This window comes from Mytilus trossulus, chromosome 3 (genome assembly GCF_036588685.1).
Source record: "Mytilus trossulus isolate FHL-02 chromosome 3, PNRI_Mtr1.1.1.hap1, whole genome shotgun sequence".
Lineage (NCBI taxonomy): Eukaryota > Metazoa > Mollusca > Bivalvia > Mytilida > Mytilidae > Mytilus > Mytilus trossulus.
This window is the reverse complement of record NC_086375.1, coordinates 46,730,602-46,748,064: the sequence shown is the minus strand read 5'-3', so window position 1 is coordinate 46,748,064 and position 17,463 is coordinate 46,730,602. Positions and strand designations below refer to the sequence as shown.

The 17,463-nt window shown below is 30.2% G+C and overlaps 1 protein-coding gene across 11 annotated transcripts in view; it reads right to left on the bottom strand.

The window, feature by feature from the left end:
- The window catches only part of LOC134711646 (apoptosis-stimulating of p53 protein 1-like), a 64,700-nt gene that overhangs the window by 7,736 nt on the left and 39,501 nt on the right, over positions 1–17,463 (bottom strand). For 5 of the 11 annotated variants that reach the window (XM_063572399.1, XM_063572398.1, XM_063572402.1 and 2 more), the window contains 2 exons: positions 1,247–1,520; positions 297–481 (listed from right to left, as the gene is read on the bottom strand). In XM_063572399.1, the coding sequence (XP_063428469.1) occupies positions 297–481; positions 1,247–1,520 (459 nt within the window). Of the gene's footprint in view, positions 1–296; positions 482–1,246; positions 1,521–2,797; positions 2,944–7,876; positions 8,193–11,794; positions 11,855–14,255; positions 14,280–14,305; positions 14,426–15,741; positions 15,898–17,463 lie in introns of those variants that run through there. The other 6 variants (XM_063572406.1, XM_063572404.1, XM_063572408.1 and 3 more) reach the window with 6 other exon arrangements.

Genomic DNA, 17,463 nt, shown 5'->3' with positions numbered 1-17,463 from the left:
AGAAACGTATTCAAATATCAATATTCTCCTATTGAAAATAAGAGATAATTGTATTAAATGTGACAATTTAACAGCTTGAGTGAGGTATTCTAGTCATAGTCACAGTTTTTTTTAACACATTCTAAAGTTGTACTATGCCATAATTATATGGAAAAAGACTAAGTGGTTTTATTAAAGATACATGGAAAATGAAACTTAAAAGATATAAATTGATATTTAATGTCCAGTGGCAAATATCACATACATATCAGGACAAGAACATGTTATTAGATTTATTGAAGTAAAGTCTTACTTACCATCAATTCTTGCTTTAGTTTTTCTAATTCAATTGCAGCAGCACTTTTTTCTCCATTTTTCTGATTTGCTCTTTCTTTTTTTATTTCTTCTAATTGTTGTGTTAATTGTTCCACTTTGGCTACTGCCATCACTAATTCTTTTTCTTTTTCAGTAAACAACGCTTTAACACTATCCAGCTCTGAATCTGAAGTAATTAATTTAATACCTCTAAAAATACTTATAGAAATTTCTAATATATATGATAATATCAAATGATTTTGAATCATGTCAAGTGAATTCTATATTTAAAATAAACGAAAGTTTACCTTCTATATATAGAAATGATCCGAAATTTTTCTACACTGTAAAAAATTGTTTCCGCTAAACATGACAATAATGATAATCCTACTTTACAACGTAACATCCTATTGGATTATAATATTCAGTCTGTTTTTAGGAAAGTTAGTGGGTAAATAAATAACACCACACAACGGATGTTATAAATTTGAAATCATAATATATCATGATTTTCTGCACATGCAGGTTAAATAAAAAAAACTACTTCACACCAATTTTTCCTGCTAAAGGACTGATATGATATTGGTTGATCAGTGCTTAAATAAATTTCAAATTGAAAAGTTCTATTTTTGGAAAGCCTGCATATATAACATCATTGTTTTCATTGGCAACACTTCTGAAAGCTCTTGACATTTAGCTTTTGTTTCAAAGTAAACTAGAATTTTGGGGTCCATTACAGCTTGCTGTTCGGTGTGAGCCAAGGCCCTGTGTTGATGATGTACATTGACCTATAATGGTTTACTTTTATAAATTGTGAGTTGGATGGAGAGTTGTCTCATTTACACTCATACCACATCTTCTTATATCTATAGATGCATCAAAATAATAAAATTTGATAAATTATAGTTCATCCTTAACAAAAATTTGGATTTGTCCCTTTGTCTGTACTTACTAAGATTTCCATTGTTACTTTGCTGTTTTTCAACCTCTCCTCTCAGCTCCCTCAACTTTCTGAGTTTCATTTCTTGTGTTTCAATCTTGTCTCGTAACTTTTTCAATCGTTCATTTTCTACTGTTATTTGCTGTTGTTTTTGTTCTTGTTGTTTCAAAAATTTAAGTCTTTGCTCCTTAGCAACCAGGACTTGCTGCTGACTTTCAATCTGATGTTGTTGTCGAGCAGCCATGTCCTGGAGCTCTGTCAAGGTCAAATCCACTCCACCTGGTAACTGAAAGGACAGAAACAGAATAAATATTATTAAAGATGTACAAGCAGTACCAAATTCTAAGACATTTTATCAGTAATACATGTATCTGTATCCTGGAAGGAATGGTGAGCTGAATATAATGATTGGGTCAGACTTTTAAAACCCAGTCTTGACAGACAGGGTTCTTTACTGTAAAGAGAGTGACACTTTCCTTGCAGGTGGCATTGTATTTAGTTTAACTACCTGAAGAGAGAAGTTCAGTTGAAAAATATCCCAATACCACAGTTAGGTTCACTTTTGAATCCAGCATTTCAAATTCAACAAATTATAAAAGTAGCCAGTTTAAATATTTCAAATATTATATTACAATGCCTCTTTTATCAGAACATGCCATTTCTTAGACTATGGGGGAGAGCAGATTTTTTTTGCAAAGCATGGTACAATATACATAGAAAACACTAGTATATTGTCCTTTCCTTACAAGTACAGAAACTTATTCAATTATTACCTTTTTTTGAATGGCTAAACAAGTTGAACAATGAATTCTTTCACAAATACAGAAACATATTCAATTATTAAATGTTTTAAAAAAGCTCAGAAATTTTAATAGAATACATTTCATATAAGCCAACAATCAAGATGAGATAGAAATCAAACAGTTAAAATATTTGGCCTTATAAAAATTCATAAAGATAACACATTATAAAAGTCATGCAACACTTACGTCAAGAATATTCATAACAATCTATGTGCCAAATACAGAATGTATAAAGGTGACAACTCAGGCTGTCACCGCATACAAAATCTTAACAAAAAACATAAACACGGATTATAGAATTCTTGTGTCATAAAACTACAATCATAAGAAATAAATCACAAATGTAAATATCTTCGTCTTTTCATAACACAATAGGAACATCGCTTATCCTGTTTATGGAAGAAAAGTTGACTAGACCAACAATAATAAAAATCTGAATCGGTTATCAATTTTGAAAAATACGCCCATAAAATGCACAAAAATAAAACGAATATTTTAGGTGATAGTACATAGACAGTCTAAGGTTGGTGACTCCTTCGTCATTTAAAATCGTTTATATAAAATATCAGTCTTGGACTTTTTACCCTAGACATCTAATTTAAATGGAAATACTTCTCAAATTTCAATCATAAATGAATAAGAACACAAGAACTGCATAAGAAACAATGCCTCATTCCTTGTAATATTTGAATTATAACAACATTTAAACAAAATAATATTTATGTTTATCCCATGAACAAAAGAGAAATAAAACACCAACCTTTCTCCTCATTGTCATTAGCAAGTATAAACAAAGTTATCTTTCCAAATAGCTTTATCACAACCAAGTCATTGTCTATACACTCCAAAATATCTAAGAAGATTAGCCCCCTTCAAGTGGTTTTCACAGGTTTAAGATAATGTGAGGAATATTGACATTCTAATTATAATCATACACCTTTCTTTGTTACCTGAACACACCTGTCCATAATCAATAGTTAATCAATCTTGTAGGGGGTCATGCTACATTTACTTTTGGTAATTAGCATTAAGAATATCTTTGATCTACACCTGCAACCATCAGGTATAATCAGGTAAAATCATTGTTAAATATTGACATTATTTAAGTATATGTAAGTATTATATAATAGGTAATCATCTTCAAAATCAAAAGTGCAAATAGGATAGATCTAACCATTCATTTCTTTGAGAGGCTACATTCACAAAGTGTGCAATGCAGTGTCAATTTCCTGTTGGACGATCAAACAGAAACCTAACAAAGAAACCTGCAAACTTCAATTTACCAATCATAAGTAAAAGTACAGGTATTTTAAAACACTTCACATCACCTGGCTCATTCATTTTATTTATATCAATAGTATTTATACATGTAGGCAATATAAAAAACATTTGATTGATACATTTTACATCAATGATCAAACATTGAACCATTTTAATGATCGAACATCGAACCATTTTAATGGTCAACAGTAGGTTAAACTTGGTCAAAAGTAGGTTAAACTTGGTCAAAAGTAGGTTGAACTTTCCTAATTACTAATGAAATGATATCTTTTAAATATTTGCAATGTTCTCAACTTCTGGGACTATTAAAAACTAACTTAGTGTAATAGTCCCAACAATATTGTATACAGGAGATGGTCATATTTATTGTTTTGTATAAATCAGTTAGGCGATAATAAAATATTAAAGGCTATACAACAACATGTAGGGGGAGATCTCCACAGAGTGTGTCCAAAAATCTATAAAATGACCATCAAAGTAGGTTAACCATACCCAAGTACAAATCAGTTAGTTGATAATAAAATATTATAGGCTATACAACAACATGTAGGGGGAGATCTCCACAGAGTGTGTCCAAAAATCTATAAAATGACCATCAAAGTAGATTAACCATACCCAAGTACAAATCAGTTAGCTGATAATAAAATATTAAAGGCTATACAACAACATGTAGGGGGAGATCTCCACAGAGTGTGTCCAAAAATCTATAAATGACCATCAAAACTACAGTTACTAACTATAAATCAGTATATTATGTACTACCTCCATACACCTACAACCTCAGGCTGATTTATGTCCGTAAACATTGTGACATTATGTCAATTAGTATATTCCCTGTAGATATGTAATGGTCAAAGTCAATTTAGCCACAAGTAGGTCATACTATATACATACAAAAACAGTTCATCAATACACAAATTATTTAAGCCTAATGGAAAATCTAATGTTCCACTGCTTCTATTCGGCAAAAGGGAATGCAAATGATCGTCTCCATGCATTTGCAGTTTTCCAACTTTCCTTATATACATACAAAACAGTCCACCAATACACAAATTATTCAACGGCTTTAATGGAAAATCTAATGTTCCACTGATCACTTTGTCACATAAGCAACACGACGGGTGCCGCATGTGGAGCAGGATCTGCTTACCCTTCCGGAGCACCTGAGATCACCCCTAGTTTTTGGTGGGGTTCGTGTTGTTTATTCTTTAATTTTCTATGTTGTGTTATGTGTACTATTGTTTTTCTGTTTTTCTTTTTCATTTTTAGCCATGGCGTTGTCAGTTTGTTTTAGATTTATGAGTTTGACTGTCCCTTTGGTATCTTCCGTCCCTCTTTTGGCAAAAGGAATAGAAATGATTGTGTCCATTTGAAATTTTCCACTGACATCTCATTGGTTAACAAGTTTTTCGAATAACAAGCAAAGTTCGATACTAAATAAATAAATACAATATTTAGTACTTAGTAAATAGACTTATTACATTTTAAAGGAGTGGAAATCATAGTTCAGCCAAAGGATAAATTCAAATACATAACAAAATTTCAAAAATGCAACCCATAACATATTTGTTTACAAATGCTAGCATTAGGAATACCATCCCACCCTATTAAGGTACCGTTGCCAAATTTTTATTTCAGATTAACATTTCTTATACACCTTAAAAGTCTGACCTTGTTTGTTTGACCATTTAAAAAAGTTTGAAAGACGATATTTCATATCAAGAAAAAATCAAATTTAATAGAAATGAACCTTTTCCCAAATTTTCTAGTCAACATTTAATGAAACTTTTTCAAATGATATATTTGGTTAGCCTCCATTGAATGAATTTCTTTTTTGTTCAAACATATAAATATAATCTAAAACTTTTTAATTACACAAAATCTTTAGAAATCTAAAATTAAATATTCTAACTTCAACTTCTTACCCCATTGAGCAAATATTAGCTCAATAAATTGGAGTGTTGACACCAGTTTTAAATTTACTGGTATCTATAATGGGGTAATTACTTTTACATCAAATACATTAAAGACATGTGATATTTATTTATCTATTTATAAAGGATTTGATGCACTCCAACTAAAGAATTTGATGAATTTAGATTTCCTTTATGGTGTCATTGCCTTAGTAATAAACGAATGTTTCAACTTGAATTTAAAAATTTCCTCAATTTGACTGCCATAAAACCCTAATCTTCAATTTTAACCGACTTGTCTCTTGTAAGCCTTGACAAGAAATCTTGACCTATCTTTCTTCCTGTCCAAAAAATATCTCTGCATATAAATGTTAGGTTATAGTTATCTTGTTTAGTTTTCACAGAATATCTTATGGCTTTCAGTTAAAAAGCAGACACTTTAAATTTTCTTAATCAAACAAGACCAGTCCCAGTCTTCTTCCTTTATATGAATATGATATTAAATAAAATGTGGCCATTTGGGATTAAGATAAACCAGACAATTACCAAACAAAACAGGTTTTTAAAACTCTAACTTCCAGACATTTAGTACCAGATTCACACACTATGAATGAAAGACTACTGAAAATCTGATGATTTCATGAAATTCCTTTATTTACATGTACAAAAAATTACAAGAAACTCTACTTTTGAGATCCATTTATTCATAAATGGAATCATTATGCACATGTATATACCAAAGAGATTCTTTGAACTACAAATGTAATGTACAAAATGTAGAATGTCCCAGTTTAATTATAGATAGATAATTGATGGACTGATTAACACATTACATGTGGTACCCCTTTTTCTGTATAGCAAAATTGATTGCGTGAAAAAATATCTAGCAACACGGTCAATCAGTGGCATTTGATGATCAGAATATTTAAATATGCTGGACTTGCTATATATTACCAGAAAACCTTCTCCAGCAATGGACTGGAACTTATTAAAATGATTAATATGAAAAAATGCAACTTGAAATACATGTAGCTTCTTTTAGATCATTTGCATTGCAAAAGAACAAAACCTCTTAGATAAGCGGAGTAATTGAACATTTAATCGGGAATGTTCAGATCATGAGATTTAAAAAATCTAACATTTTTACTAGTTCACTGACAAGAAAGAATACAGGTTTAGAAAACAAACTGACCTATGATTTTTTCAATACACACTCATACAAACCGGTTATGGCAGAATCGTGTAGATTTTTATCAGTGCATTTTGATTATGAAATTGTTTGATACTGCCTTGAGCAATTAAAGAATATTGTAATTTTCGGATGACAACTTGTGAGATAAAAATCTTGTAAGCTGTCAAACTGTTTTAACAAGATATCTAGTCTACCAGAATTGACTTCTATGAGTAGTCAGTAGAAAGTTTGTTTTTCAATATTCATGAGACTATTTTTGACTGTAAACAATATTATCTTTGTTCATTTAGTACATATATGCAAATGAGCAGAAAAGTTTATAAGAGAGACGCATAAGATATCAAAGGGAAATTCAAACTCATAAGTTGAGAAAAAAACCAACAAAGCCATGGCTAAACAAAACAGACCAACAGACACATTGACAACACCATTGATATAAAAGAAACAGACCATCATACAAACAAAAGTACACAAAACAATAACATAGACAATTAAAGACTGGTCATAACAAGATGAGGGTGGATAAGATTATTTTTGTTGCCAGTCTTTATTCAATGTGTTTTTGTGTTAATATGTTTTAAAATTGTTTTAATGCAAATAAGTAAAATAAATTTCACCTCTCAAGCCTAAAATAATTTCCCCATTTGGTTCCCTTTTTCATATGATGCCTTACTGCCTTCCTAGATTGTTATCTGGTAGACTTTTTAAGTATACACCTTTTTTGATTAAAAAGTAAGGTGATTTCATGTCATTAATCATATTACTACAATAAACCAACAACTAAGCCCATTACTTAAATCTTTTCTATAAGGACATGGTACACAATAACATGAACTTATAATGAGGTTTAGGCCTTTTTGTTTTGCTACCAATATGTGGTTTCTGTTGTAAAGACTTGTCTGCTCCTTTTTCAAATGTTAAATCATATCTAATGCAAAATCTTTTTATTAAATCATATTTAAATTTAGAAAATAATCTTCTTGACTCAGGAGAGTCATGATAATGATAAAAAAAGACAAAATGAATGGATACACGATCATTTGGAAAAATAAAAAGAAAGAAAGCAAAATTTTGTATTGAACATCTCCGATTAAAAAATATCTGATTTTATATTAGCACCTTTTTTTACTCTTACTTATTTTATGTAATTAGTAAAACTTACATTATATTATATAAGATTATTGATTCCAAACTACATAAGAAAATGAATGACTAAAAATGTTTAAGAAGTACAATTTTTATTACCTGACCTTGCAGAGACTAAATATTTCTTATGAATAGCTATAAAAATAATGATTGTCCCTAGAGATTGTTTAACAAGCATCGCTACATACATTTTTGACGTTGATCATGTTTTTATATAGCAAAATGGATGTTTTCTATTTCCGTCGTACATATAAACAAACATTACAGCCACAACGACACCGATTCTCATGATAATTTTTGTACCTACCATGTTGACGTAGCTTTCTAACTGAGAATTTAGAAACTGTAAAGTCGTAAGATCCCAGTCTTCTTCGTTACTGTCATATGAAAATTTCCCATTTTGTCGTTCCATGATGTCAGTTTGTCTAACATGTTTTTATGATATGAATACAGGTAGCTTCCAGGTAAGGTCACATTATAATACCAAGTTTAAACACAAAAAATAACAGGAAATGAAAGATTTGATATAAAGTCCTTAGAAATGAAAAATTCTCCTCAGACTACTACAGGTAGATGAGTTATCACACAATATGGCTGACAACAGGTATTCATGGTCTGATCAATGGAGCATGCCGCCATAAATAGCCTAAAGGTAAATCACAAAATACCTGTATGTAAAGGTGTATTGTAATCCCCAGATTAATTAAACAAAGACTAATTATCAACAAACTGCTAGATAAGCTTCATTCATTGAAACATGACTATAGGTATCCACAAATGAATAAAATCTAGATATGTAATTAAAATTTAAAAATATTTGGGTCATATTTTTAATAAGTTAGCGTCCTATCTGTGGCGGGAATCTTTAAGAGATAAATTTATTATACCAGGTATTTTTACCTGGTGCAAAATTTCAAAGATGACTTTTATGGATGGCTGGCCCAGGATGGGCCAAGGCTGAAGGTATCCAGTTTGAGTACTGAATAATGAAGGCCTGTATTTGGTTATAGTGACAAGCATTTCAATGAAACCTGATCTTTAGAAATTTAAAAGATCTAAGGCATCGATACTATTTCATTAAAATATGACCCCAAAGGCCAACAACTAGACCCAACTTCAGTTATTTTTTCACTGATACTTTTTTTTTGAGGCTTCATATGTCATTGGTGATATGCCAATTAAATAAAGTGAAATATTTCATAGTTCTTAGCTTCTAAAACTTTCCTTGAAGTTACACTTTAGCTCTTCTTTCAATACTGTTTTTCCTTATTTAATACAGCCTTTACATGTTAAACACAGACCATTTAACAGTGGCCATGTTGAATATAAAGCCATGCAGAAACAAAAGCAGCATTTTTTACAGGACAACACGCCATTCTCTCTTCCTCCTTACTAAACATGATAGGTTACAACTACATGTACTTATTAAGGTTGGCTACACTGGATGCAGCAGCGAGTTTAACATAAAACAATGCAAAAGATCTAACATGGAAAATTCTGAAATTTTCATACAAGTTGTTTCATTCCTTGCCTTACTTCTACAACACAGACAGATAATCACATGAATTCATCTAAACTTATGATAGAACCATAACAAAGAAGTACAGTTTAAAATGAAAAGTGAAAGCAGCCCGAGTAAATAAAAGAGTTTATAGAACAACTATGGATAGCATGAATAAGATATAGTATTTTAATCTATCTTTTGACCAAACTCAATAACTCGAATATGATACAAAGCATACACATTAAATGGTTGCTTGTTTTGATAAAATTATTGTCTGTTAACATACTTTAATTCATTTTTTAAAACCAGAAATATATCATAATTTCCCCCTAAACAAATTTACTATTTTCTTCAATTTATGCCTATTGCAAGTAATACAGGAAACATCAATTATTTTTTTAAACTGAACTTTAAAATCAGTTTTGCATTTAAAATTATCCTAGACAAGTCAGAAAGATATACATGTACAAGTAAAGTACAAGAGAAAATTTAGATACTATTCTTTGCAAAGATAGATTTAAATTCTTATTGCGTCATATTTCAATGCAGTCTGGTCTGAATTTGTATTACTAAATCCTGCATTTTTTGTTCTTGGTCAATAATAAAAAAATGCACACAGTAATTGCTGACATAAGAATATCTTTGAACTCAACATCACCCATTTTTAGCTAAGCATGAGAAATTTCAAAATCATAGAACATTCCTCTTATGGAAGTATCGATAGTGTTTGTTTGTTTGTAACAAGCGGAAATGTGAAGGACACCACATATCAACTCATTTGTACCGAGTTACCTTTACGGTAAATTACCCAGATTACTAGAGGGTGTATCAAGCCATGATCATAACAAATAAAGACACCCAAAACCCACAATTATGTTAATGTAACGAACCAAATTTGAATACTACAAGCTCAACATAACTTTGTCAATCATAAATGATTTTAGAGTCGGAAGAACATAACATGATCTTGTCTGTATTATGTTTTTCATTGTCATAAATTTTTCAATAAAAGATTGCATAAATTTTTCAATAAAAGATTTTTCATTTATTTTTGCTATTGTGTATCAATTCTTGGTTGATTTTTTTTTCTTTTGAATTAAGTAGGGGGTAAAAATTATTGATACCAGCGCCTATGATCAGAAAGAAGAAGATTTTGAGCTAGAGGCTTAAAAATAGGTGTTAACTTTAAATTGATTATATCACTTATATCTGTCAATTTCCAGTTTTCTTTACACGGAGATAAATGATAATCTATTTTATCTTCTAAGTTTAAGGAATAATCTGACCTATCTGATCTATCTACCCTCTTACCCACTGACCAGTCCTTGATCTGTTTAAGAATAAATGATTTAAAACTTCAAAGGAAATTCAAGGTTACACCTTCCAAAAATCAACCTGAATAATAATTTCTTTGTTACTGAACTTTAAGTGAGCAAGATCACCAAACAGCTATATTGTGCATTCTATTGCATATATCGACACATTATTCAATTGTCAATAAAAATAAGTCTTTTAGTGGGTCAACAGAATAGCTAAGATTGCTTTTAAAAGTATCTCTTTCACTCCTTAAAATCCAAATTACCAATGAATTGGACAACTTTCAAAAATTGATTTGAAAAACTCATACTTGCCTGGCTTTATAACTAAAGTTTTGAGAATTCAAATCATACCTTAAACTAAATTGAACATTATTTAAATTGAGTTACTCCCCTTTGTATATTCAAGCAACATTAATAAAAGTTTAAAATTATTGATGAAAATAATTTTGTTTTTGTACTTTAGCAATTGAAAGGTTGTTTACATGTAAAAAGATATTTTTTAATCTGAAATTGAAATGCCAACATTTCATGAAATTTACATTTGTATATCCGATATGTTTACAGTGTGAGAAAATCAACAAATAAAGCATACATAATTGGACAACCTTTGATCCAAAACCAACATTTAAGGTATCTTATTCAGGTAGAAAATTAAACATATTGAAAGTGATAACTTATTATGGCATTCCGCCAAACAAACAAGACCTCAATCTTACCTGAATTTGTTTATCTTTATATAAAACACATCAAACTTAATTTTAAATTCATCGAAAATTCAATAAGTTTTTGACATGTTACAAATACCTTATCTTTTACACCACAAAATGAAAATAAACACCATTATAGATTGTGATATATTAAATTATTAAGGTAAATTTAAACGTGTCCTTTGGTAACAGAGAGTACCACATGGAAAGTTCAATATGATTATTTTCCCTAATATTGGACATAACAATTAACTAGTCTGTCACCATAGATGTCTAATTCTGACACTTTACCTAGTTATTTTACATTAATACATGATTCACTGAATACAAATATTAACTTCTGTAAAAAAAAACTGTTAATGGTCTGCGGCTGTGGTGCAATGATTGTTTTAAAATTTAATGGTGTCATTTTCAGGACTTCAGTTTGATCTTTTCCTTACTACTATGGATTCTTTTGGTAAATATGAAAATTGAAGATATAAATTTATTTAAATGTATTCATCATAAATTCAAAGATTAGGATTTAAGATTTTAAGATGAGAACACGCTCTTTGCTCCTTTTTTCCCCAAAAGAAAAATATTTGGAAATGTTAAACCTCAAACCTACTTTTTAGATAAGAAAAATGAGTAGATGACATGTTTACTTTGATTTGAACTCTGTATTCATACTGCTTTCAAACATAAAATGTACTTACTAAACATTTCTTATTGTTGTCATCACAGTTGTATTCCTTAGCCATTACTGAGTGAGCTATAATGAGTACCTCAAACTTTCCTACACAAAAATGTATTCAAATATCATACGAACTGTGTCAGAAGACCTCCTGTCGTTATTTTAGACAAAGTACCTAGCTGACTTAAAAATCAAAATAGGGTCAAGTAGAACCTCTTCAAACAATACAACATATTAAAGATTCAGTGAATGGTCCCCATCCTGTCCTTCTTTAATAAATTCCTCCTACTTTGGTCCATGAAATTGACATGCTAATAGTTGGACGTCACTGTCTATATTCGAATGGGTATATTACATCAATTGTAACAAATCTTTTACGAAACTATTTGTTTTACATATCGTCTATATCAGGGTTAAAAATTTAAACATGTTGTTTTACAAATGATGTTTAAAGGTTAAGGAATACCTTGGAAGATCATTTACTTTTTAAATCTTTTTTTTTTTTAAATGATAAATGTTCACCCACGATGTCAGGATTAAATTTCCGACTATATCCTGGTTTCTAACAATATAGTAAAACATCGGATTAGGAAACAGTCAGCCTATACTTGTCAACCTTCTAATCAAACAATAAGATTTCGTAAATTGACTAGCATGAATACAATGCACATCATTCATACATTGACATATTCAAAATATTGAAATAATATGGTTTGTTGGTACTTATATATTAATTTCCTTTTTTATGTCATTTTGGGAATTTGTTGTGGAGGCAGATCTTTATTATATGTCCCTGTAAATATATTTCAAACTATTCTAGAAATTGGGTGATTTTGTTAAATATTTGGCTATTGATGACCTCTTAGTGTTTTTCTTCACATTTACCTATATCCATATATCTTTATTCTTAATACCCAAATTTGATATCAAAATAATGAGATCTGGGTAGATTACAGATGAAACAATCATGTTCCAACGACCGAAGGATAAAAGGGTAAATATTGTCAAGTCACTGTAAAATGTCCAATAATGGATGAAGTTCCGAACTGTTAGGAAAGCTATAAAACTACCACTTACTAAATAAAATTAAAGAAAAAATCAGAAAGAGATAAGTAAGGGCTTTTCTCAAAACATGAGTGCACCCCTTTAAAAAAACAATAAAATAACTCCCCAAAAAATGTAAGTAACTCAAAAATCAAATGAAAGAATATAACTCTTCTTATCTGTACTATGACAACAACATTAAAGTGAAAATGAGAGAAGTGTGTTCAAAAAGATATCTAAGCCTTTTCTTCTATATGGTATAACATATCTATATAAGTGACAAGAGTACAAGATGTGAGCAGTAAACTTAATCTATCATAAAACCATTGACAAAATCCTTTTAAACCACAAAGTGAAGATTTTAGGTGTTAAATCTGACCACAAATACCTTGCTTTGAATCATATCCAAATTATAACTCATTACCACTTAACTCAATTAAAATGTCTTAAAACTGACCTCAAATAAAGGACTAAAATATGCAAAGCTACATTCAACATTGAGGTACTGGTAAACTGAAAAATGTTTTTGTGAAAATTACCCATTACAAAATATTTCAAAAGGTTGTAAGAATTCATTGGATGCTTACAAAATGTCTTGAAAAGATCTACCCACTTTGAACACCTAACACCAGATCTTCAGCAACTAAACTGGTGGTCCTTACTTCAGGAGTAAGAATTACGCAACAACTATAATGGCCTTCAGCATACCATGTAACAACATTCAATGAATTTTCTTTCCAGCGGAAAAATAAGGATAGGTTCCCTCCTTCAATTACCAATGTCATACAAAATGTGATTTCTTTCAAGTATGGTCAATTTCACCTTTAAACCTAATTAAAGTGATAAAATTTAGTTCATAAAGGTAATTTATTTATGAATCAAAGTACTTCTGGACAAACTAGGCTAATTATAGACTGACTATAGATAGTAATTAGAGGTCGGTGACAATGTCCACCCATAACGGCAGGTAACTCAAATGTCTTGCATCACTCTGTCTTCCTGTGCACGCCTACCAATTAGTTTAATTCATGTCTTTTAAAGTCAAGTAAAGAAACATCTTTTTAGTAGATTCAAATTTTTACCATTATTTGATACAATATGTTTGTTTTTTTATATAGATTAGACTGTTGGTTTTCCTATTTGAATACTTTTACACTAAGTCATTTTTGGGCCCCTGTATAGGTTGCTGTTAGTTATGAGACAAGGGTCTGTGTTGGAGACATTACTTTGACCATGGAAGTAAATATTACTTCCATGCTTTGACCTATGACTGTTTACCTTTTAAAATTGTGAGTTGAATGGAGAGTTGTCGCATTGGCACTCATACCACATCTTCTTATATCTTTATAATACAAAAGTTGTTATGAAAATAGAATCAAAAATATGAATACTTTTCATATTAAACCCTTGAACAAAAACAAATTTTATAAACGATTTACCTTTGCTGAAAGCTAAACACATATTTCCAAAGTTTTACCACAAAATTTACCTGCATGTTACTACTGCTTACACAAGTCATGATTTATGTTTTCTGCTTCAATCGCTCCAGGAAGATGTTATTTAATTAATTTCCCAAAATTTTATACAATCAAATATGTCTTGCATGGTTTGTTTTAATTGTTGAATGCAACTATTAGAAACCGCAAGGTCAACACACTTTTAATATAAACCACTATTGTATGACATAATTATAGCTCTCTGTTTATTAAATTTTATATCTGGCAAAAGAATCAGTAAAAGGATTATAAAATGTGAAGTGTTTGATCAGTTATACCTATCTAAATTAAAGGTAAAGCAATATCCAGGCAATATAGAATTCATATAACATTATTAAGTACTTTGTATTCAAATCATATTCAATTCAACTTTTTTCTTTTAAAAATGAAACATTCCACTATGAGGCATTCACCATGAAACATGAGATATACCCTGTGAGATTCACAGTAAAACATGTAACATTCCACTATGAGGCATTCAGCATGAGATATACCCTGTGAGATCCACAGTAAAACATGTATTTTTAGTTACATCAGGTTTTTATAGTATGAAATTCAAAAAGACAGCATCTCAACTATAAATAAAACTAAAGAAAGTATAGTCAACATAATGTTGGGATTCACAGACTACATGAGGGGGAAGTGTCGGCAAAACGTTGAGTTCTATCACTACATCAAGATTGATCTTGACTTGTTTCAGAATTAACACCCAGCGCTATAATACATTAAACATTCCTTGCAAAAAGCAGGTTCACAGCTCCTGAAAGTTCAAAATGAAAAACAGTTGCCAATTCATAAATGCACATCATGAAAAATACATCCAGAAGTTAACTAGGACTTATATTACAAGCAACAATGACTGATTGACTTCTCAATGCTCAAATCATCTATCCTTTTTCAAACTCCTTTTGTTAACAAATCAAGGCAAATTCATTCAAGGTACAAAAAATGTACACTATAACCAGAAATGAAAACAAATAGGGAAAATGATCCTTTCATAAAAGAAAGAAAAAAAAAACACTCAAACAAAAAAGATAGAATAACAATAAAGTTTAGTGCATTAAATATGATCTTTCAACTTAATTGAGATATTCATTTCAGGAAAATAATAGTAATTTGTGGGGGTTCTATATGACAAATTTTCAATCAAACGACACAATTTTAAGATGTCTATATCAAAAGTGAAGGATATACTTGAGGCAGTATTTTATTACAAATCCTTCCAGGTGATTACTTATATACATTTATGACGGGTACTTGACATGTTTCTTCAAAGTTATTTCAAATACAAACAAAATGTCCATCATTTAGTTTATAAATAGCAATTCATTGATAGACTTTTTCAAAATAAACAAAACCTCCTCCCCCTAAAACAATCTAAAAACATTACCACAACAAAAATTTGAATATTACGAATTTTTTGTCTCACCTTTACTGAAGTTTTCATAGCACACTAATAACTAAACCTTGTATTCCTTTTGGTAATTTAAATAAGCAACTCATGAACTGTAACTCATGTACATGTATCTCCACTGAAAACAGGGTGAATTATTTTCAACTCAAAACTGTGCTATAAGTTAACTCAACATACAGTAACACATAAGTTTTCCTGGAGAGCCCTGGTAAGGAAATTAATTAAATCATGCCAAAAATAGCTAAAATGACAATAACAAATTATCCCAAGGTAAAAGATACAATATTATGTAATCACATTAAATGTCAATTGTTCCAAAAACATCATCCCCTGCTAAGGTACGGTGTCATGACAAAAAAGTGAGTCAGAACTAGTATGTAAACCGTGCACTACAGTACTTGTACCTAGAATTAGTGCATTTCAACTTTAGTCTTTGAAACAGAATTAAAAAAAAAAGCATTTATCTGCCTAAACATTCAACTTCAGCATTCACCCTTTACCTAGGAAATAAAACAAGCCCATTGCCAAAATAAACAACGAAAGAATAACAAGCAGCACTGAAAATGTGAGTACTAGGTACCAACATTCATACAATTGTACAACTATTCATAACAATATTTTCAGAATTGTATTCTAAATTGACCACACCTTATTTACATGTAAAAAAGTTGGGCAGTAGGTGAATATCCATGATATTGTTTTTATAAAACTCAAGTTGTTTGTGCATACCTCTTGATAAGATAGATGTGCAAGTATCTAATGAAAACCACTTCATTCAAAGATAAAGATAATGTAACATCTCAGAAGAGTACACAGAATACTTCAGCAGAGAATTAAAAAACATCACCCCTAGCTGCGACAAGAATGTAAAGTGATTTACAGACGAGACCTGATATAGTACTTCTAAATATGGTGCATTATCAGTACAAAACAATTTGTAACTGATTATACATGTATTAGTAAGTATGGTGCTCTATGAGGAAGGTTAATAAAGGTCACATACTTAAATAACAAGTTCTGTAGTTATCAGAGGATTTTGTACTTATATACCCTATCAATAAATAGGAACAAAAAGACACAAGGAATATGCATCAAGTAGACAGAAACCCAACAACATAAAAAAGTCAAAAGAGTGATGAATTTTAAGACCATTAATCATACATGTATTATAGAATATAAATTTCTTTCTGCCTTTACAGACTTTTTCATGAAATAGCACATACCTTTTTATATGCTTATCTTAGAAATCATGTCTTGAAAGCTTTTCTTAATGCACTACTTCAGTTTATCTCACATGAAGGATCTTAACTTGACTCTACAGCATTGTCATGGTAGGATTTTTTTCTGCATCCTTTTTAAAAACCTTAAGCTACTTAAGATTTTTGTGTATGTGTTTTAAGCTTTGTGCTGTAACACAGTTATTTCCATCACACAACTAACTTAGTATCTGAATCATTCCTGTGAATCATCTTAAACTTACAACATTCCCCTTTTTTTTCTTTTCAATTTTAAAAGTTTTTTATCTACTTGTGACGACTATAAATGACTGAGTAAAGTCTGACTGATTTTTCAGACATGTAAATTTTTGAATGAATCAAATGAAATAGTCTTAAAGCAACCTATTGACCTTAAATAAGAGCAAAGCATATTTCATGCTTGACCTACCACTTTAAATAAGTAATTTGTAGAAACACCAACGAACAATGTTAAATAGAGAAAATTTGACCATAAACCACA